At 41.8% G+C, this 21,520-nt stretch overlaps 1 protein-coding gene across 8 annotated transcripts in view; it reads right to left on the bottom strand.

Annotated features, from left to right (window-relative positions):
* LOC147033497 (tripartite motif-containing protein 14-like) overlaps nucleotides 1-21,520 on the bottom strand; it is a 234,279-nt gene that overhangs the window by 30,036 nt on the left and 182,723 nt on the right. For 4 of the 8 annotated variants that reach the window (XM_085855821.1, XM_085855820.1, XM_085855822.1 and 1 more), the window contains 6 exons: nucleotides 9,511-9,618; nucleotides 9,120-9,233; nucleotides 6,171-6,196; nucleotides 5,041-5,111; nucleotides 4,292-4,350; nucleotides 836-2,395 (listed from right to left, as the gene is read on the bottom strand). The exons of the other annotated variants lie outside the window; for them this stretch is intronic. In XM_085855821.1, coding sequence (XP_085711947.1) covers nucleotides 1,818-2,395; nucleotides 4,292-4,350; nucleotides 5,041-5,111; nucleotides 6,171-6,196; nucleotides 9,120-9,233; nucleotides 9,511-9,618 — 956 coding nt within the window. In that variant the 3' untranslated portion in view covers nucleotides 836-1,817. Of the gene's footprint in view, nucleotides 1-835; nucleotides 2,396-4,291; nucleotides 4,351-5,040; nucleotides 5,112-6,170; nucleotides 6,197-9,119; nucleotides 9,234-9,510; nucleotides 9,619-21,520 lie in introns of those variants that run through there. 8 annotated transcript variants of the gene reach the window in all.

The following is a 21,520-nucleotide window of genomic DNA, read 5'->3' as shown; positions in this document are numbered from 1 at the left end:
CTCTTTGTTTGAAATCTTCTATTATTATTCAGGTCTTAAATAAATCGAAGGTGACAACACTCAACGATTCCATTCCGGCCCTGGCCCTCTCATTCTGGCCCTGTCGCAGATTCCATTCTGGCCTACCGTTGTCATCGTACAACGACCCATGTCTCTCACCTCAGTGATGAAGGTGTTTGAGCGTTTGGTTCTCAAGCATCCGAGGTCTATCACCACCTGTAGGCTTCATCTTATGATGATGCTCTTGCCTTAGTTATTCATTTTGCTTTTCAGCATCTTGAATTTTCTAATCGTTATGGTTTTATTCTTTTTATTGATTTCTGTTTTTAATACCATTGTTCCTCAGAAACAGTTTTTTGAAAAAATCCAGTTCCTTGTCCTCCCCACCCTACCATCCTCAATTTACTTTTGACTAATTTCACAGATGGTGGTCCTGACCTGTGAAAATATTAAAGTTGGATAGACTCATAACACATGCCATTTTTTGTAAGGTGTACAATAAATGTTCGTACTTCTGCAAACTATACTCAACTTTGTGCCTCAGCTTCCAGATGTGAAAATATGAGGGATTAAATGAGTACGTTTATACGAGATGCATGCCTTTTAGAATTATACTGAATGCTTGTTTCAGCTAATATAAATGAATGACAGCATTAGTATCTTGTTGGTGACAATTATCATAAAATTAACATTCTAGAGTAGTTTTCCTCATAACATTACAATGAGAAACATAGGGACAATACCCCTTGGTACTCACCTGGTAGAAGCTGGATAAGATAAACAGGGAACCACTGGTAGACATGAATGACCCACAAAAGATGTAATGGAAAAGAAATTAAATAACGAAGGATTTTTTTTATTGCCATGAACAAACCTTGGTACATCATGGATGATAAAGGTTGTGGTCAAGTTTCATCAAAATTGTGTGTGTGGTTTTGGAGAAGAAAGCAAATACATATTTTGGGGTTCAATCCCCCTGTAAAAAACCTCAGACCGCAATTCTTTCATGTCGTGAACAAACTTTAGTACATCATGGGTGATGAAGGCTGTGGTCAAGTTTCATCGGAATTGTGTCTGCAGTTTTGGAGAAGAAAGCAAATACACATTTTGTGGGCAACTCCCCCCCCCCCCAGTACACCCCTTTCGACCCCTATTTTTCTTTTGCTAGGAATGTCTTTGGTACATCACAGGTGATGAAGGTTGTGGTCAAGTTTCATCAGAATTGCATGTGTCGTTTCTGAAAAGAAAGCAAATCCCTATTTTGGGGGCAACCCCCGTAACCAACTTCGAGCCCGATTTTTTTTAATGCCATGAACAATATTTGGTACATTCACGATGTTGAAAGTTTCATGAATATCGCATGTGTAGTTACAGAGAAGAAGTTGGAAGTATTTGTGGATGGAAGGACAGACGGACAGGCGGACGGACTGACGACGTGCTATCCAATAAGATCCCCGGAACTACTTTCAGGAAAGCTAAAAAGTGCGGATGTTTCTGGTGTTTTTAAAATTAAACTCCATTAAAGAAATGTTTATTTACTGCTATCTTTTCTGATACATATGAACTCGTATGATTTAACCATAGCAGGCGAATACTCTTTGCAGAGTCAAATGCAACAAGATAAAGCATTTGAAAATTTTAAAACTTTAACAACACACACACGCACACACGCACACATGCACACGCACGCACGCGCACACACACACACACACACACACACACACACACACACACACACACACACACACACACACACACACACACACACACAAACATTTGTGACTTGCGACTGAGCATTAGCATCCCATTGTTGACAATCACAAATGCACCATCCCTGGGTAGTTATCCTCGCAGCATTGTAATGACAAAAAGCGCAGAGCATCACCAACATTGCATAACCTCAATGCAGGCCTGAGTGGCTCCTTTACATCGATGTGGAAGGTGTGCATAGGCCAGGAGAAACTATAATCAATAGCATAAAAGACAAGATCCCCTTGGTCACAATCTAGACACAACCCGAGATGCTTAGGATCTCCCAGCATGTTCAGGTTGGTTTCAGAGCCATCATGCCGAGCTGTGTATTTCCCATCATGTTTGGCAACACACCACGAGTTGACATTCCAACCCAACGAGCATTCCCAGCCATCCCCAATCCGAAACATGGACTCAGACGCGATGCCAATCTCATAATCGTGGGCCCGAGTGACGTCCACTTCCCAGTAGTAACGGCCACAGAAGAAACCCTCTTTGGCTAAAACCTGTTTACAGCTGGTAAATCTGTCTGGGTGTTTCGGGTACTGTTGATCAATCCCACTCATTGATGCCATCGAAAGGTCTGAAGAGATCACAATTTGTTGATTTGCAGAGTTCAGGTCGACAGTTGGATAAACCGCATCTGCAGGTGAAAACAAAGAAAGTTGAACAATTAAAATTGAAGGTCCAAGAGAGAGGGAAGATAGAGGAAAAATGAATTAGAAAATACTGGAACTGAAATGTGTTTTTGTTGGTCTGACAAAGACGATAGAAAGTGTGATTCGTGTTTAATATTAAACATATAAAGCAAATATACAGTGTAATTATTGTGTATATTCTACAGGGTTAAGCAAATCAGGAGTGTAACTCTTGTTTTATTTTAAAGAAAGTGAATGTGTGGTCGAACTCCCCTTCTCATTTTTTTTTGTGACCCCTCCCCTCCCGCACCTCTCTCTCACCTCTTAATTTGTTTGTCAGTTTGTTTGTTCCTTTTCTTTTTCATCCCCACTTTCCCCTTTCTCGTCGTGCTGTGTTCCATTCAGGTTGTGTGCAGCTTGTTCACCCCATGTGTCCTCCCCCTTCCCCATGATCTCACTCTCACTTCTACTCTGCTGTTGGTGTTTTCCCCTTTTCATGTTCTTCCATTTTATTATTCTCTAACTGTTCTACAGCCTCAACCCTGTGAACAAAAACTTAGTTTCAATTTTTTAAACAGTAAGTGCATTTGGAGATAACCCAGTACCACAGGGTTGTTGTAAGGGAATTCGTTCCAAATGGAATGTGGAATATTTAGGGAGTTTTCCAGGAATGTCCATTGGCAGCATAATAGCAGGGACACCTCCACGTAATGTAAAAGGTGACTTAAAGTCATCAACCCCTTTCTTCTTCAAGTCTTGAACCCCCCCCTCTTCCCAATCCCAAATCCTCAACCACAAGTCTTCAAACCCCCTCCCCACAAATCCTCAAACTGCTCTCCCAGCTCTCTGCTCCCTTCTCTGCCCTCCCAACCCAACTCTCTGTCCTTGTCTCCTCCTTTCTTATTCAAGTCTTCAACTCCATCTCTGCAATGTCCAAGTATGCAAGCCTCCTCCCAACCCCAAGTCCTCAACCCCCATCCCAAAACCTCAAACCCCTTCCCAAAACGATGTCCCTTCCATGAACCCCACCCCCTCCCCACTCAATATGTTATTTTTCATCTCATGCAATATCTCTTGTTAATTCGTTCGATGTTTTATACTTTGTCTCATATTGTTAAGGCCTGAACGGCCTTTTTCAAGGCCTTCCTCGGATAGAAAGGAGATACCTCACCCCATTTCACCAGCCATGGCACTTCAGCAAAGGATTTCTGTGACTCAATGGGACTGACTCAATCTGTGAACTTTCCAACCTGGATTTCTGCTGTGACAATTAATCCTCCCTTCAGGACTTTGTGATGACTAACTTTCCTGCAAATGTCTCCTGATTTTCCTCTGCTCTAATTGGTTGATCTGATCACATGCTTTTGAAAGTCAACATCTCTCGACCAATTTTGTTCTGAAGAAATTAAGTGTGTTTAAACCCTGCTGTTGTAACTTGTACTGCTCAGTTTTGTGGGGAATTTTTTTCCAATCATCATTGTGCAAACTATCCATCTGTTGAAACAATACCTTTCGTTGGTTGTTGGGCCAAGCAAAGTCGACATCGTGCTTCTCAAACCTGTCCAACCTCAAAGTCAGTGAAGAGCTTTAAAAATAATGTTATTCATATTGACAACATACCAGTCCAGTTGTTTGCTGTTGTTGGCCTTCGTGCCTCATCAATATTGCAGAGATGGATAACCTAATGTTTGTGTAATACTGTGATGATGTGATGATATCATTCTTTTCCGTTTTATAACTACTCGTGCATGAACAAAGTTTTAAATTATAAGTGATAAGTAAGTAAGCTGTGGAAGTATTGCGTTTATTTTAAAACAGATAAGTAAATAGACTGTAACATTACCCCCTCCACACTCCCTCACCGCAGTATAAACTCCCTTATTTCCCATTACACTACTTACACCTTCTTCTCCAGCTGCTCAACTTGTTCTCCACAGCATCTCTCTCATTATGTTCATTCCTAGGTACAAACATGGAAATACTGAGAAGACAGAAATTTTCATTTGAAATGCTTTATGATTTAAACATTGTGACTAAATTCCTTCACTAATAGAAGAGTCAAGATGATGATACAAAACCTTCATCAGCCCCCAGCCTCCACCCCACCCCTTGTGTCCTCCCCTACTACTCATTCTTCCCCATATCCCTTATTTGTCCAATTAGCCTCTGTTTTGTCCCTCATCCCTGTTCTTGTGCCCTACCATCCTCAACATTGTACACACAAAAAAATATATCCAGATTTTTATTTTTTGTCCTGCCGATGATGATGTGTTGCTCAATTGGTTCATACATTCCTTTGGCTTTTAAGCATTCAGTTGTGATCATCATTGTTTTCGGATTAATTTGGTGCAAGTCAGTGATATATTTGACTTGACAGTGATATAAGGCAGCGCTATTTTACCACCTCACTATTTACCGACCACTTGGGCTGCCTGCGATTTCAATGCCAGGTTGTGCCATTGCCATGGTACTGCTAGTCATCGCTGAAACTGTTCCACCTGATTGAATGCATTTCAGGCCAAAATTTTATGAAGAATTTGGTTTCCTGGTTGCTGAGGATCAGAACTGCTCACAATGCAGTACCCCTGTCGAGTAGAATAAGAATTTGATGAGTGTACCAGAAAATTTTATCATCACGAGTCCAACTTACAGTAGTGTCCTGACTTCAGGAACACGATTCTCGGTATCTTCATCCACATTCATTCTGGAAACACGAAAGCACTGCAAAAACACCAGAAATCATGTATTCTATAAGATGATCTATAAACAATGTTTTGTTGTACTTTTACAGCAAATGTATGTATTTTATTGAGGCATTTAGCTTTTATATTTTTTCTGCACTTTGTTGAAAAATGTGGTTACATTGGAAAAATTTTAATATCAGAGGTAAGTATGGTGTTTTCAAAATGGGCCGGTGAGTCAACCGACATAATATAGTCATAATTGAATTGCGATATTTTGGAGACATTGGAATCTTGTGAGTTGTCATATTTCATTCATGAAATGAAAAGATGAAGAAAACAATTAAATCATGGGAATTTGACATGGACAGTTTGCATCAAATAGAGTTTATAATGTAATTGTTTCCACCACTGATTTGATTCTCAATTTGAGTGATTACAGGTGTATTTCATCATGTTGGAGCATTTAAAGTTTAAATAGTTCAAAGAAACTAATCCTGTAACCAACTACATCACCTTATCCAATGTCCATTTTCCCTTTGAACCTCCATGACATCCATAAAATATATATTATTTTAAAAACTCAATTTGGTTTGGAAGCATGTGTTCTCTGTATTTTGCTTCATGTATTCTCTCTATTCTGCTTTGAAGTTCCTTTTACTCTGACTAAAACGAATGACCAAAACAAAAGCAGTGGTGATGTGGCTTCCCAAACAGTGGAGTTCTCATGTGATATATTCTGGGACCACTTTGTCATATCTAAAGACTTTGGAAAAGAGAAACCTGTGTGCCAGAAAATATGCGGGTGATTCTTTGTTGAAGTACAAGATAAAGGCAGTCACTGATAAATCCTGATACAGTGTGTAAGAAACTGAAATGTTTTTTTAAAGGTTTAGCAGTATAATATAAAGGGAAGAGGTGAAAATATTAACTTTTGAGAACAAATGATAAGATGGGTAATATAATGTGCTCTTGTATAAAAAGTAAGTGATATACTTTTGCAGATTGCATGTTGGAGTGGTGGTAGTGAAGCATAAAATAATAGAAATGAGAAAATCTCATTAACCTGGCGCAGAACCATGCAACACAGCAATCCTACCTTTCGAACTATTTTTTGTATTCTCCCTGAAAAGACAGGAGATTATTATTTCATTGTTGACAGCGATACATCAGAAACATTTTCATGAGTGATTCGGTGTGTGTGTGTGTGTGTGTGTGTGTGTGTGTGTGTGTGTGTGTGTGTGTGTGTGTGTGTGTGTGAAACAGTAATTCGGTGTGTGTGGGTGTGTGTGTGTGTGTGTGTGTGTGTGTGTGTGTGTGCGTGTGAAACAGTAATTTGGTGTGTGTGTGTGTGTCAAACAATGTGCAAATTTGACAAATTAACACTTTTTTTAGCAGTCAGAACTGCTGTTCAGGTCAAATCTGCATTTTAAATTTTGAAATTTGGTTCAGGTTAAGATATTCTTGAGCTTATCACAATTCAGCTGTTCTGCTTTTAAATATCCAGAGTTGTTGTCACATTATTTGATACTCCAGACGTGTATTTGATACTTATTAAATATTTTCTGGACAGTGAGGAGTTTCCTTGTTTTGATATCTAGTTTTTTTTTATTTTCCGTTTGTGGGCAGTTTCTTTTTCACAGCTCTATTGGAACACTAGTACTGCAAGTTGGTTTATGGCTTTGAGTTTATTCCTTTGGGAGAGGTATGTTTTTAAGATTATTCTCCTTTTTTTTGGTAATTGTTTTGTGCATTTTTTGTGACATAATAGGTGGCCCTCCACTTCGCTGAGGCAGTTGCATGATCCTTCGTTGTCTCACTACTATATTGTTGTATTTAGGTTGATTTTTCATGTGCGTTTTTGTTTGTCTACCTTGCACGAATGTGCACTTGACACACTTATCCAGGCCAAATTCCGTTTCGATGTCGTTGGAGTACCGCTTCACTAATTTCAGTTGATCTGTCAATTTTATGTCATTTGGTGCAAAGAGTTTAAAAACATCCATGTACAATCGATGTCACCTTTCCTATTTCTTGGAAATTTCTGATGTTGATTGCGAAGATATATCATGACCTTGTTCATTAATGAGTTTACTTAGGGGATCCAGAGTCAGACGAAACAGGAAAAGTGTGGGGGTGGGTGGGACCTCTTTCAGATTCTGCATCATATCTTCACTCTTCGTGTTTCCATCTTTCCTTCCGAGTGCTGCAGAATTTGTGTGGTATTCCAGAGTTAAATTGTTTCTCATCTCATTTTATCTTGTTTGTGCGTATTTGTGTGCATGTAGACGTGTATGTTTGTATGTGTTCATATGTGCATGCCTGACCATACCTGCATGTGCATGCATCCAAGCCATAACGTTTTTACCATTTGAGCTTTTGTCATCAAATTTTTAACAAACTCTTGTGATGAGAATATGTTGAAGATTCATTAGTCATTGTGTCTAAAGGTCAAGATCACATTAAATGCTCCATTTTCATTCAATTAACTTAAAATTTGAACAGAATTTGCATACTGGGTCACCAAAGTCTGTTGATTAAGGTCAAAAGGTCAAAGCCACATCAAATCATCAATTTTCATCTGATTGGCTTGAAATTTGAAAAACTGCATGTGAGGTGGCTTCATTGATCCATCAATCAAAAGCATGAAACCTATTGTTTTTGAAGTCAAAAGTTCACAAAGGTCGAAGTCTCATAAATTTTCATCCAATTGACTTGAAATTTGAAAAGGGTTTCCATATTGGGTCACTGAGCCCATTGTTTTTTGAAGTCGAAATATCAAATTCCAACGCCATATAAAATCAACATTTTTCGTTTAGTTGCCTTGAAGTTTGAACAAAATTTGCATATTGGGTCACTGAATTAGTTCTCCACTCGAAAGCTAGAAGCTAATTGTGTTTTGAGTTTCATCGGAAAACGTCACAGAAACTGGTTTCACAAATACTGGTCTATGACCACTTATTTGTTACTTACGAAATCTTTAGATTTCGTAAGTATATTGATGACTTCCGTCATATGTTTGTGTGTTTGTGTGTTTGTGTGTTTGTGCGTTTGTTTGTGTGTGTATTTGTGTGTGTTTGTGTGTGTTTGTGTGTGTGTTTGTGTGTTTGTTTGTAGGCACGATAACTCGAGAACGGAAGAAGCTACCATTGTCAAATTACACCACTTGATTCAGGAGGGTGGTGGCTAGCTCTGATTAAATTTTGGTCAAAATCGGTCAAAGGTCAAGGTCACAGTGAGGTCAAACATCCAAAAAAAGTTATAACTCGAGAACGGAAGAAGCTACCAATGTCAAATTAAACCACGTGGTTCAGGAGGGGTATGGCTAGCGCTGATTAGATTTTGCTCAAAATCGGTCAAAGGTCAAGGTCACAGTGAGGTCAAACATTCGATTTTTGATGGTTTGGTACAGAATCATCATAGAAACTTCTGGTTTGCGTTGCTACCTTCTCTAGAGACAGCTATTATTAGACAAGGTCAGAGGTCAAGTTGACGATTTTGTAAGTACCAGTCTATGACTGCTTGTTTGTTTGTTTGTTTGACTTGCATGCACTCCTGAAACGCTGGACCGAGTCAGTTGAAAACCACTGGTTGTGCACGGGGTGTGCACAGGAGGGTTTTAAGTGGTAAAATAAATTTATAGTCCCTGAGGTTCAGGGTTGGGGGTGGCTCCCATTTTAACTATTTACCGAATAGCACCACTCCGAGTGGGATGGGGTATTACAAGTGAAAATATAATATGCTAATTCTGGGGAAATTAACACATCCATAATTCTGCTGGATGAACCCATCCCATCCTCATTTGATGGAATTAGCAATGACTATTTTTGTTTCACAGATGGAAAGGATAAGTAGAAGAATGAATAAACAGGAAAAGAGGAGAAAATGAGGATTGTTTTAAAAATGACCCCCCTTAACACAATTTTACTTTTGTCATTTATTAATGTACTGTATAATATGTACTTGATCGAGGATTGTAACCTGCACATGATAATGGAATAATAAAGCAATAAAGATGTAATGGTTTAAGAGACGCTTTGAGACTTACCCCAAAGTGGTTGAGACTTACTCCAAAGTAAAAATAATATCACGCACAGGACTCCAATCAAAAGGATCCAATACTGCAATGGATACAAGTTGATGTCTGGAGAAACAGGTTCACCTTTTGTAGGGATAAAGATAAACAAAAATAGTTTAGTTTGTGAGATCAGGGATAATTGATTCCAAAGTTAAGAAATGTAGAAGATTGGATCAACATCAATTGTTTCATGTCATTTTTCTCGTTTTCCTTATTTATATTTCCATTACTATTCCAATCTGCAGAACTTTTGTCTCAAAAACACAACATCTTTTTTTTTCATTTTATTTGGTTTTCACCGACTCTTCTACTTTCCATCCAAAATATATTCTCAAACGAGAGGGGAACATTGCTTGCTTACCTCTTGTCTCCTCCAACTCACACTTGTTCGCTTTCTTTTGGAAGCCCTCCCGGCAAATACATTGTCGGTTATTTCCGAAGGTACACTTACTCTCTTCAACTTCACTTTCTGTGGGAGTGAATTAAAAAACATGAAACAATGACTGAATTACAAAATACAGACAAAAACAACTTTGTTTCAGCCATGGAAGCTTTCAGGGGCTTGTTGCTTTCACTTTGGGATAAATTTGAAAAGGAAGTTTTACTATTTTCTCAATGTAATGCTGCAATTGTTGTTACAAGCTCTTTTTCAGTAAACATTTTTAACATTGATGTACATGAATAAATGGCAGTGTGTGTGTGTGTCCTCCATAACTCCAAAACCATGAAAACTAGCAGCCCGAAGCTTTGCATGGATACTAAGAAAACTCAAAGGAAGTGCATGACTGAAAATTGGGTGTTTTGGTTCATTAAAACACCCCTTTTGAGGATAATTAACGGCCTTATTTAATTATATCCTTAATCAGGCACATCTTTGGTCACCGCTCTCTATGGGGTCTTCAAGCACATGCGAGGTAACTTCGCTGGGGTATGAAACCACCATGTTTTTTGGCATGCTCAATCATGCCTTGACTTGGAACAGGCCGCAACAATTTCTGAACGATAAAGTTTTTTTTTCACCTTCCTCACTCATATTATCGAAGGCCTGTTCATCATACTGTAGCTATGAATCGCTATATAAATCACTTTTGGAAGTTCTATAGTTTTCAGACACACTTGGAGTGATTTCATGGATTACATGATATGAATTTCCATGATCTCCTCTCACGGACTAATTAAAGTATATCATCGAAATATGATTTTGTTTTTTAGGATTGCATATCGTCCAGACGAAAGAAGTGTTGAAATCTGGAGTGACATCTGGTAATTTGAATAAATAACTTGTCTTATAACTCAGCCGATGCACCTATATACTTTAAACAAGCAATGCTGTGTTCCCTCCTTGTCCATATATACACAAGAAAATGTGAAATTAACAAAGCATTAAATTTATCGTTTTATTCTGTTTGGAGAATTATATTGAGTGAAGAAAAGATTTAAGAATGTGCCCAAATTAACCAGCTTCATTGACCTGTATGATTAATGATTTCGCTGTTTGACCTCGTGCCTTCCTGCCCACCAAAGGGACTGCTTATCCATAGCATCTGCCAGATCTGTGTCTATATTTTCACAGGATTCTTGAGGTGCTCTATGGGGAAATCAAAGCAAATCTGGTGAAAAAGACATTTTAATATAAAGTTATAATATTTGCATGGACCACGCTCCTACGTTCCACATTTCATTTGCACAAACGAGCAGGCAACATGACGGATTATCTAAAATGTTTATTTCACAGGCGATTAAACTTTGTGATGTATCCGGGGTTGTTCTCCATTAAACATTGGCTCTTTTGTGGAAAAAGTCATTATTTGAACGAATTCAATTTATTTCTTTAACTGGTGCATGCACGTGAAGACCAACTTTAAAGTTAAAGGGATCCTATATGGTGTGCAGCCACAGCCTAGCCAGCAATTCCGTATCAACCATTTAATTGGAGTGCTTGCTTGCGTGCATAAGCTACTTGCTGAGTGCCCCATAGTCCATAGTGGTTCCACACTATGTCATTCTGAGTGAATCATTCACTCACTGCGGACACTTTTGCCTCACCACATCATTCAGAGCGAGTGGTGCATGCTTCATCTTCCTGAGCGAGTGGTTCATGCTCTGCCATTCTGAGTGAGTTGTGAAATAACACTCAATTTCTGAGCCGTTAGGTGTATTAACGTGTTTTCTAAATTACCGAGCCCAATTTTTTTCCACCTTTCACATGGAGCTGTTTATGAAGATAAATGTTTGTGAAAATATGCCTGAAACGTCGATATAAATGCAACGTTGTTTTTCGGTAAATGCTACTCAAGGTTTTTGGGTTGTATATAGTATGGACTGCAGTCAGTAATCACACTGACTCCAACCTGTCGATTCCCAAAAAATTGCCGATATCGGGCAAGCACTGATGTGTGTGTGTGTGTATGTGTATGTGTGTGTGTGTGTGTGTGTGTGTGTGTGTGTGTGTGTGTGTGTGTGTGTGTGTGTGTGTGTGTGTGTGTGTGTGTGTGTGTGTGTGTGTGCGCGCGCGTATGTGTTGTTCATAAAGCATAACATTATCTCTGTTAACTCCCCGACCCCCACCCCTCTCTCTTTTTGTTCGATCCTTGCTCTACCCCCTCACAATACAGTGTCGTACCCTCCTCCCACACTTCTCTCACTTTCCCCTCCCCCCTCCCTATAGTTTGCCTACGGACATGTCCAAGTGATGTTTGTCTCCAGACAGGTTATCTCTGGATACGTCCGGGTGGTGTTTGTCTCCAGCAGCGTCTGGGCGGTGTTTGTCTCCAGAAATGTCAGAGTGGTGTTTATTTCTGAATGGGAGTTTATCACCGGACATGTCCGATGGGAGTTTTTCTCTGGACAGCTCGACTCTGGATGCATCTGGATGGTTTTTATCTCAGAACGTGTGTGAGCAGTATTTATGTCCGGACGGGAGTTTATCTCTGGACGTGTCCAGCGGGATTTTGCCTATGGACAGCTTGGCTCTGGATGTGTCCGGGTGGTGTTAATGGCCAGACGGGAGTTTATCTTCAGATATATGTGGACAGGAGTTTGTCTTTGGACAGCTAGACTCTGGATGCATCTGGATGGTGTTTGTCTCCGAACGTGTCTAAGCCGTATTTATGCCTTGATGGGAGTTTGTCTCTGGATGTGTCAAGGCGGTATTTGTGTTTGTCTCTGGACAAGTCCAGGAGGTGTTTGTCTCGGGATGCATCTGGGCAGTGCTTGTTTCTGGATGTGTCAGCGCGGTGTTTGTCTCTGAACACATCCGGGCAGTGTTTGACTCGAGACACGTCCAGGCGGTGTTTGTCTCTGGACACGTCCGGGCAGTGTTTGACTCTAGACACGTCCAGGCAGTGTTTGTCTCTGAACATGTCCAGGCAGTGTTTGACTCTGGACACGTCAAGGCAGTGTTTGACTCTGGACAGATTCGGGCGGCATTTGTCTTTGGACACATCCGGGCAGTGTTTGTCTCTGCACATGTCCAAACGGTGTTTGTCTCCAGACGCATCTACATAGTGTTTGGCTCTGAATAGCTTGGTTCCGGAAGCGTCTGGGCAGTTGTTATGTCTGGATCGGTGTTTGTCTTCGGATGTGTCCGAGCAGTGCTTGTGTCTGGAAGGTTTGGCTCCGGATGCATCCGGCTGGTTTTGTTTCCGAACGGGAGTTCGTCTCCAGACACGTCCAGATGGGAGTTTGTTTTCAGATGTTTCTGAGCAGTGTTTTTATTCAGATGGCTCTGGGCCGTGTTCATAGTATTACTGATACAAAATGGATTTCAGACTATATTCTTTCCATCTTCACTGTTATCTTTTGCACAATCATTTTGATGTAACACTACGAATCATAATTAATTCTCCACTACACGTCTGCCTTCCCTTCATCTCACCTCATACTATCTTCCTTTCCACCACCCCCTCCTCACATCCCCTCCCTCCTCTCTCCTTTCCCCTCCACCTCCTCATTCTCCCGACACTCTCTCCCGCAATCCTTTCTCTCTCTTTCCCCATAATTTTCTCCCCCTCCCTTTCATATTCCCGTCATCGAAGCGATGGGTGGTATGGTATATTATTTCATCAATTAAAAACTTTTTTTGCATTTTCTTTTTTGGATCCTGTGTTGATAAATTAGTGTGGTGTTAACGTTGTGCACACATGATGGGCTGAATGGCCTCCACCTGTGTCTGATTTCCTTGTATTCTTTAATGTTTTCCTTCTGAATTATTGTTCCTTTATTATGTATCACTAATAATTAATTTACATCTTCAATTCAAACCTTTTACATTACATTCATCGACCTTTACCTTTCGAAAAAAAAACAAACACCTTATGTCTGACTTCTTCTTTCACTCCCTCTTCTTCAAGCAAATTATATCCCAATTCTGAAAAACATTGAGGCTTACTGACCATATTACATCCATCACCCAGATCTTATAGCATTACTTTCCTTTATGCTTTCAACAAAAGTTATTTTCAACCTCCAAGAAATGTCTGTTTTAATTTTGATAGAAACCAGGGTTGCGTCAGGAAGGGCATCCGGAGTAAAACCTATGCCAAATCATTATGCGGATCATAACGGATGATCCGCTGTGGCGACCCCGAACGGGAGCAGCCGAAAGAAGAAGAAGAAGAATTTTCATCTAATATAAATGACATGTTGGTAAAGATGGTTCTATCTTTGGTGTATCCCAAGAACTGGATATTGATTTATCAAATTATTACACAAAGGCACAGGGTGAACGACAGAAATATAGTATAACAAATAAAGCTCCACAAAAGAAACCATGTCTGGATAGAATGCTGACTTGAATCGCAATGTGCCACTTGCTCTTTATGTCCTCTTCCACACTCGCTCACAGTGTGGTCCACCAATAATTGAGGTAACCATTTGAATATTTCCCATCTCTCCATTCATGTCTCTGTTGCAGGTCTGGACATTCGACGTCTGTTGAAAACGTTTTTCTCACAAGATTTCTGATTCCTCTGTCTTCCTCAAGCTATTCTCTCTCAATATTCTCTCTCCGTATTCTCTCTCTGTCTCCCCCTCTCTCATTATCTCCCCCTCTCTCTCCCCCCTCTCTCCCCCTCTCTCTACCTCTTTCTCCACCTCTTTCTCCCTCTCTCTCTCTCTCTCTCTCTCTCTCTCTCTCTCTCTCTCTCTCTCTCCCTCTCTCTCTCTCTCTCTCTCTCTCTCTCTCTCTCTCTCTCTCTCTCTCTCTCTCTCTCTCTCTCTCCCTGTCCCCACACCTCTGCAGCACAAGGGTACATGATTTGCAACACTCAACATTGCAAAAGCCAACAGCCAAATTTCACATTTCAAACCAGTGAGCCACAGATAAAAACCTGTCTGGTGTGGCCGAGCAGAACGACTGAATGAATGCCCCATGAGTGAAAGAACTGAATCGCTGCTGCATGAGCAGGCACAAAGCCACTCTACACCTGGAAACCAACCCCATCATGCCGTTGAGTCACCATTCCCACCAGCCACACCAGGTCGGAGGGGAATGGTCGAAGGGGGGAGGGCGTAATGCAAGATTCGATGCCACAACTCCCTACCGGCCAAATTCCAATCATCCAATAGTGTAAGGCAGATCAAGGGTGAAATAATATGGGAGCAATCATGGAGTTTCCTCCCAAGCTGAAACAGGACTTCTAAATACGCCGACTAAAGTGCAGCAGATTATTGATGTGTTTTGGGAAATCTGCAAAGATGGACTGAGCCAGCGAGGACAAATGAGCTGGTGATCACATTGCAGCAGAGGGCTGGCGAATGGACGGAGTAGCGGAGATTCCCATCTCTTCAACACATGCTGGATGAATGCGCACTAAAGCTGGATAACACACCGATTCACCAAAACTCACCACTACATGTTGATCCACAGCTCAATAAAACTGGATGCACTGGTCAGGACACTGATTTACACGATCTGTCTATTGTTTTCCCTAAAACTAATTTGTTTACTTTCAATTCGCAGAACATCCACAAAAAGCAATCATCGTTTTTGGGCTTGGTTACTGTCTCTTACTTCACACTTTCCTCGAAGCATTACACACATTCACCATTTGCACCTCTCCTTACACCCCAGATTACATTCTCTACCCTCCTCATCTTTCTCCCCCTTCTCCCTCTTTCATTGAGACCAACGTAAGCCCGTTGTCTTATGAGTCGGGTGGGCATTAGGCTCATCGTACCCCTACAACTTTTCTCTCCTTTCCTCTATACCACTTCACTACCTTGTTTCCCTGGGATGACTGAGGTGCCTGCGTTGTAGAACCTGTAACTAAGTGACTGACTAAGACTGGGTTACTGTCTAAGGGGTAAGAGCTTTCTTTTGCGACACTGCTTATAAATGCATGCTCCTTGTTGAACTCCATAAACTGTTTCCCAAATTGCCCAATTGTCATCTTCTATTGGTTGGAATATAATGTGTAGATAGTGACAGAGAGTTCAGCCCCACCATTTCATCATGGCCAGCCTGTAACCAATGTTCCACTTTCGGTAATACTCGACTGTTTTGATTTATAGCAGTGGAGTTTTGGGAAGTATAGTCCTTATCCGGGGTGATTAATATGCTGGTAAGGTAAATCGAGATTTGTATGCAGGACTCTACCTAAATTAAACATCTCAGACGGTGTCGGTGGTTGCTTAGGCCTAACTCACATTTGCCATGGCGGCCGTGGGGTCTCCAAAATCTGCAGCCACTAGCAATTATACGGTGGCCGCAGTATTTCCACAGTCACACAATGTCGCAGTCACATGTGTTTATATTTTTCGGGGAGCCACACGGTGTATTTATAAATTGTGGAGACCGAAAACGTGGGGGTGCCGTACAGTCTTTGATTTGATGTCGCACGGTGACCTTAGGGCGTTCCTGCGGCGGCCATAGAATTTTCAAGGCAGACGCAAGGTACCCACAAGGCGACTGCAGGGGGGCCCTAAGGCGAACGTGCGGCCAGACTGACGGTAACGAGTGGGTTTTTTTCCAGTTCCTTTGTTTCGGCTTGTCGAATTGCTACGGCGAACATCGAAATGAAAAAAGTTACAACTCCGCGCTATCATTCCACAGCGACCCTACGGCCTGTAAAATATAGCCATACGGTGTAGGGCCAGCCTGAGGCCACCTCAGAAACTCTGCGGCCGCCGCACGTTTCTGTCAATTCAGATGGCGTACGGCCACCATATCCTCGCCGTAGAGCGAATGTGACTTTGGCCTTAGCAACCCATCAAGCCACGGAGTTATCCACAGTTCGTCGGCTTAAGGGTCATCGGCTTGGAAGTGGTTCTGAGAACTCCCCTCATGACCCCTACAAGAGGAGAATCCGTAACAATATATACATACATACCTACATATAATTGGCCTGTTAAATGTAGAAGGATTTCAATGAGTCCAATTTGTATTCAAGCACAGAACATTTATGGTTGACCATTCTGAAATTGCCACTCTTTGATGTAAATGCTGAAAATTCTGTTTAAAGGATGATTTGAACAACAGATAGCGCTCGCAGATGCAGGTTAAAAGTGCCTGGTGAGCAGAACTGAATCACTGTAAATACACAGAGACACAGCACATGTCCAAAACGTCTCACTTAGCATTCATACGTCATTTCAAAAGTCGGATATTCTCCTTGGTCCTTTTTCTGTGGTGTGTCTGAGGCCTTCAGGAATGGAAAACTAAGGATCTACTGATCGTCCAATACCCAGGGCATGTATCTTTGTGAAAAACTGTGGACATAATAAATGTATTCATGTCCCTTGTTCTCCCTCGCTGTTTACTTTTGGTTTCTGTGAGTGATTCGAATTTCCTGATCACAAAACCGCTTTGGAGATCAGTTGTCTGTTGAATGATGGGGTGGGTTGAGAAAGGTCAGCGGCAAATGAAATCAACCCATGTCAAGCACAGTCCAGCACACAGTACTGCCATTTGTTTTCTCGGCATAATGGAGTACCAGCACGTTCCTTAGCCAGCTCAGATGTTCCACCAATATATAGGAGCTTTGCATACAGGCCTGTGATGCTCCTTGGAGCATCCGAACCACTGGATCAGAGTGATCGCTTTAACAGTGGTTTTTCAGGACTTGGACCAGACAACTGGGCTTGCCTGACAACTATACTGAATGTTTATGGAAATACATATATATATATATATATATATATATATATATATATATATATATATATATATATATATTGTTATGGAAACATACCCCAGGGGAGAGCATACATGGACACATAGGTGACCCATGGATTACACTAGGGAACAAAGTTTTTGTTGCATTGCATTGCATTTTTGTTGCAGTTGTTGTTGCATTTTGCTGCATTTATTTGGTAAGTTACAATTTGAATTAAAAGCAAATTTAAATGTACATATATTTTGACATGAAGACGATAGGTGATTCAGAACAATTGATGCTGGCATTGATACCAGCACTTGATCTTACATAATTTAAGTGTGCTGAATTCAAATCTGAAGTTAGTTTCTCTCTGTAAGCTCTAGATTTTTTGCATTCCACCATTATCAACATTTATTTGGTAAGTTACAATTTGTATTAAAAGCAAATTTATATTTAACATATATTTTGCAATTCAACATTTTCAACATTTATTTGCTAAGTTACAATTTGAATTAAAAGCAAATTTAAATGTACATATATTTCGACATGAAGACGACAGGTGATTCAGAACAATTGATAAGGATGGAATACAAAGTTCAAATAGGTTCTATTCAGGCAAGAATTTGTGCTTGTAGCTCTTGCGTTTGTGGACTTCCACAGGGCAATCTCGTTTGATGCTTCAGCAGTAGTCTGCCATCATATTTTTGTCCCATCGCCCTTGGTAGCGCTCTTCCATAGCCATGAGGTCCTGATGGAAGCGCTCTCCCTTTTCCTCACTTACAGGCCCAAGGTTCTCAGGGAATTAATCAAGGTGACTATTCAGGAAATGGAGCTTGACACTTATGTTGCACCCAAGATCGCGAAAAGCCAACAGCATTCTAGTAACCAGAAACTCATAGTTATGTGCCTTTTTGTTACCAAGAAAGTTTTGAATAAATGCGACGAAAGACAACCACGCTGTCTTCTCCTTGTCATTCGTCTTCATTACAAATTCCTCATCACGTGCAAGGGCACAAATTTGAGGTCCATCGAACAGACCTGCTTTGATCTTCTCAAAAGACTAAGCAGGAAAAGCAGAAACTATATGTTGAAAACATTCACCATCAGTACCCAATGCCTTCGCGAACTGTTTCATCAAGCCGAGCTTGATATGGAGTGGGGGAAAAATGATCTTCTCTCGGCTGACGATTGGGTCATTCACAATGCTTGGCATGCCTGCTTCCAGAGTTTCACAGATGGGCCACTCCTTCTGGATCCAGTGTTTCTCGCGAGCTCGGCTGTCCCACATGCAGAGATGGCATGGAAACTTTGTGAAGCCTTTCTGTTGACCAAGGAGAAAGTTGACCATTTTCAGGTCCACACAAATGATCCAGTTGTGCTCCTGATATTTGAGTAAGTCAATGACCATTTTTATGTCATTATGTTTCTCTCGCAAATGCACTGAGTGACCAACTGGAACCACTCCATAAACATTGCCATTGTGCAAGAGAATACACTTGAGGCTGCGCTTAAAGGTATCCAGAAATAATCACCATTCTGTTGGATTATACGAAGTAACACTTAATTGCCTGAGAAGACCTGGGATATCGTGGCAATGAACAAACTGCTTATCTTCTGAGAAAAAGGCGACAAAGATCTGGTCCCGCTTTTGGAAATATGAAACATTTGCAGAGTGGTCAAGTCGATGTATTTTCTTGCAGCCTGGAGGCTAATACCTTAGCTGCTTTCTTGGAGAGCCCCAAATCACACACTAAGTCATTCAATTCCGGTTGGTTAAACTGCTGAGGGGCTGATGACTGTTTGGTATCAGATGAAGAGGCTTCGGATTCTGAAACCATTTCTTGAAGCCCGTCATCACAACCCTCGTGCTCGTGCTCGTGCTGATCATGTTCACTGCCTTCATCTTACATTCATTGCTGAGGGAATACAGGGATAGGAGATCTTTTGCCGGTTTTTCTTGCCCACAACCTTTGTGTTGACCAGGCAAAAATAGCAGTCAATTATGTGGTCCTTGGGTTCTCACCAAACCATGGGAACTCCAAAAGGCAGACCCTTTCGTTTTCCTTTTGTCCAGTCACGAAGCATTTCCTCACAATTATGAGATACAATATGAGGAGCCCATTTCTTGTCTTGGTCGCCAAGGGGAACTTCAAAATAGGCTTTATAGGCACACCTTACAAACGATGTTATATTGTGCTTTTTGTGAAGTAGTGTGTAGCAGCCACATACATAACAGAATGCATCAGGATTATTTACACATTTATGTATTATTGAAGAAGCCATGATCAGATCTGAAACAAAGAAAAACATAAAGTTAAAGAATATATATCAATAAAGACAAATAAATATCAATAAAGATAAAGTAAATTGATGTCAAATAAATCGTGAGCAAATCGTTAGTGGGAAAACGAATACGGTCTCGAGTTATTTAGCAGTTTAGGCATCGTATATTTCCACTGGGCCGGTTACTTCGAGCGGTTGTACCAGGCTGATCCCCCAGCTGTCGAGTTGGACGTCAAGGGTGTTACAATCCCTGTTGCTGACCCTCGAATCAACTGTGGTCCACCTTCGCTTGTGGAAACACGGGCTGCGGTGAACCAGTTGAAACGGGGCAAAGCTCCAGGGATCTGTGGCATCCATGCCGAACTTCTCAAGGCTGGTGGAAATGCTGCACTCGCGTCGTTGCATGCAGTTTTGTGCCAACTGTTTCATCATCCCAACTGACTGGAAGAGGGGCCTTGTTGTCCCTCTCTGGAAAGGGAAGGGTGATCGCCAAGACTGCAACAACTACCGAGGGGTGACGCTGCTCTCAGTGCCGGGCAAGGTCTTTGCTCGGATAATTCTTGATAGGGTTCGCCACCATCTGCTTGAGCACCAGCATCCAGAGCAGTCAGGCTTTACACCAAAGAGGTCAACGATTGACCGTATCCTTGCACTTCGTGTACTCACCGAACGCAGACGAGAGTTTCGGCAGGGGCTGCTTGCAGCCTATGTTGATCTCTGTAAAGCGTTCGATTCAGTGAATCGGGATGTCCTCTGGAGGATTCTTGGTCTTCGTGGGGTGCCACCGAAACTGATCGATCTGATGTCTGAACTCTACTCTGGTACTGAGAGTGCTGTGAAGTGTGGTGGTACCGCCTCTGACTTATTTCCAGTTGTTACTGGAGTTCGTCAGGGATGTGTACTTGCCCCCACACTTTTCAGCACTTGTATGGACTGGATTTTTGGGAGGATGTCGGAGAGATCAAGTTGCGGTGCATCGTTTGGCAATGTCAAGATCTCGGACCTTGATTTTGCAGATGATGCAGTCATCTTTGCGGAGACTTTAGACATCCTCTTGGGGGCCCTCGAGGTACTGAATGAGGAGTCGGAGCCGTTGGGATTACGGATTTCTTGGGTCAAAACAAAGATCCAGGCTTTCGGTGACATCTTGGATGCTGCTGTCCTGTCTGTGTCTGTTTGTGGTGAGGATGTTGAGGTCGTGGATAGATTCACTTACCTTGGCAGTGATATTCATGTCTCCGCAGGTTGTGAGCCGGAGGTCAATAGACGTCTGGGTCGGGCCTGGGGAGTCATGGATTCACTGGATCATGGGGTGTGGCGCTGCCGGTACCTGTGCGGGAGGACGAAAGTCCGAGTCTTCAGGTCCTTGGTACTTCCAGTCTTGCTCTATGGGTGCGAGACTTGGAGACAGAGACTTAATTCCTTTGGTACCAGGTCTCTTCGGAGAATCCTTGGCTATCGCTGGTCGGATTTTGTGTTCAACGAGCGGTTGCTGAGAGAGACTCGGATGAGATTTGTTACCTGCATAGTCCGTGAGCGTCAGCTGCGGCTGTATGGACATGTGGCTCGTTTTCCTGACGCTGATCCTGCTCACCAGATTCTCTCAGCGAGGGAGTCTCATGAGTGGAGGAGGCCAGTGGGCCGACCACGTGCCTCATGGTTACAGCAGGTTGACCATCATCTCAAGGAGATGGGGATGGGCCTGGCATCTGCCTGGGGGATGGCCAGACGGAGGCCCCTGGAGTACCGGCGGAAAGTGGACGCAGCGACGCGCTGTTCTGGCACATGCTCCCATACCTGACCTGACCTGATATTTCCACTAAAGTCCTAAATCGCACCCCTAGTTCTCAAGTTATCCCGAGTGCAAATAGCAATGGGTGTCCTTTTTTTGCGAAAATCGCAAGTTTCAAATTGCATGAAAACTAGGGCATGTAGAGGAAAACCAATTTCAGATTTGAAATCAGCGTTGAAAAAATACATAGAATAAGT

This window comes from Eptatretus burgeri, chromosome 2, assembly GCF_056783735.1.
Source record: "Eptatretus burgeri isolate ZD-2024b chromosome 2, Ebu_testis_v1, whole genome shotgun sequence".
NCBI lineage: Eukaryota > Metazoa > Chordata > Myxini > Myxiniformes > Myxinidae > Eptatretus > Eptatretus burgeri.
Note: the sequence above shows the minus strand (reverse complement) of the source record. Positions and strands in the feature narration are given on the sequence as shown.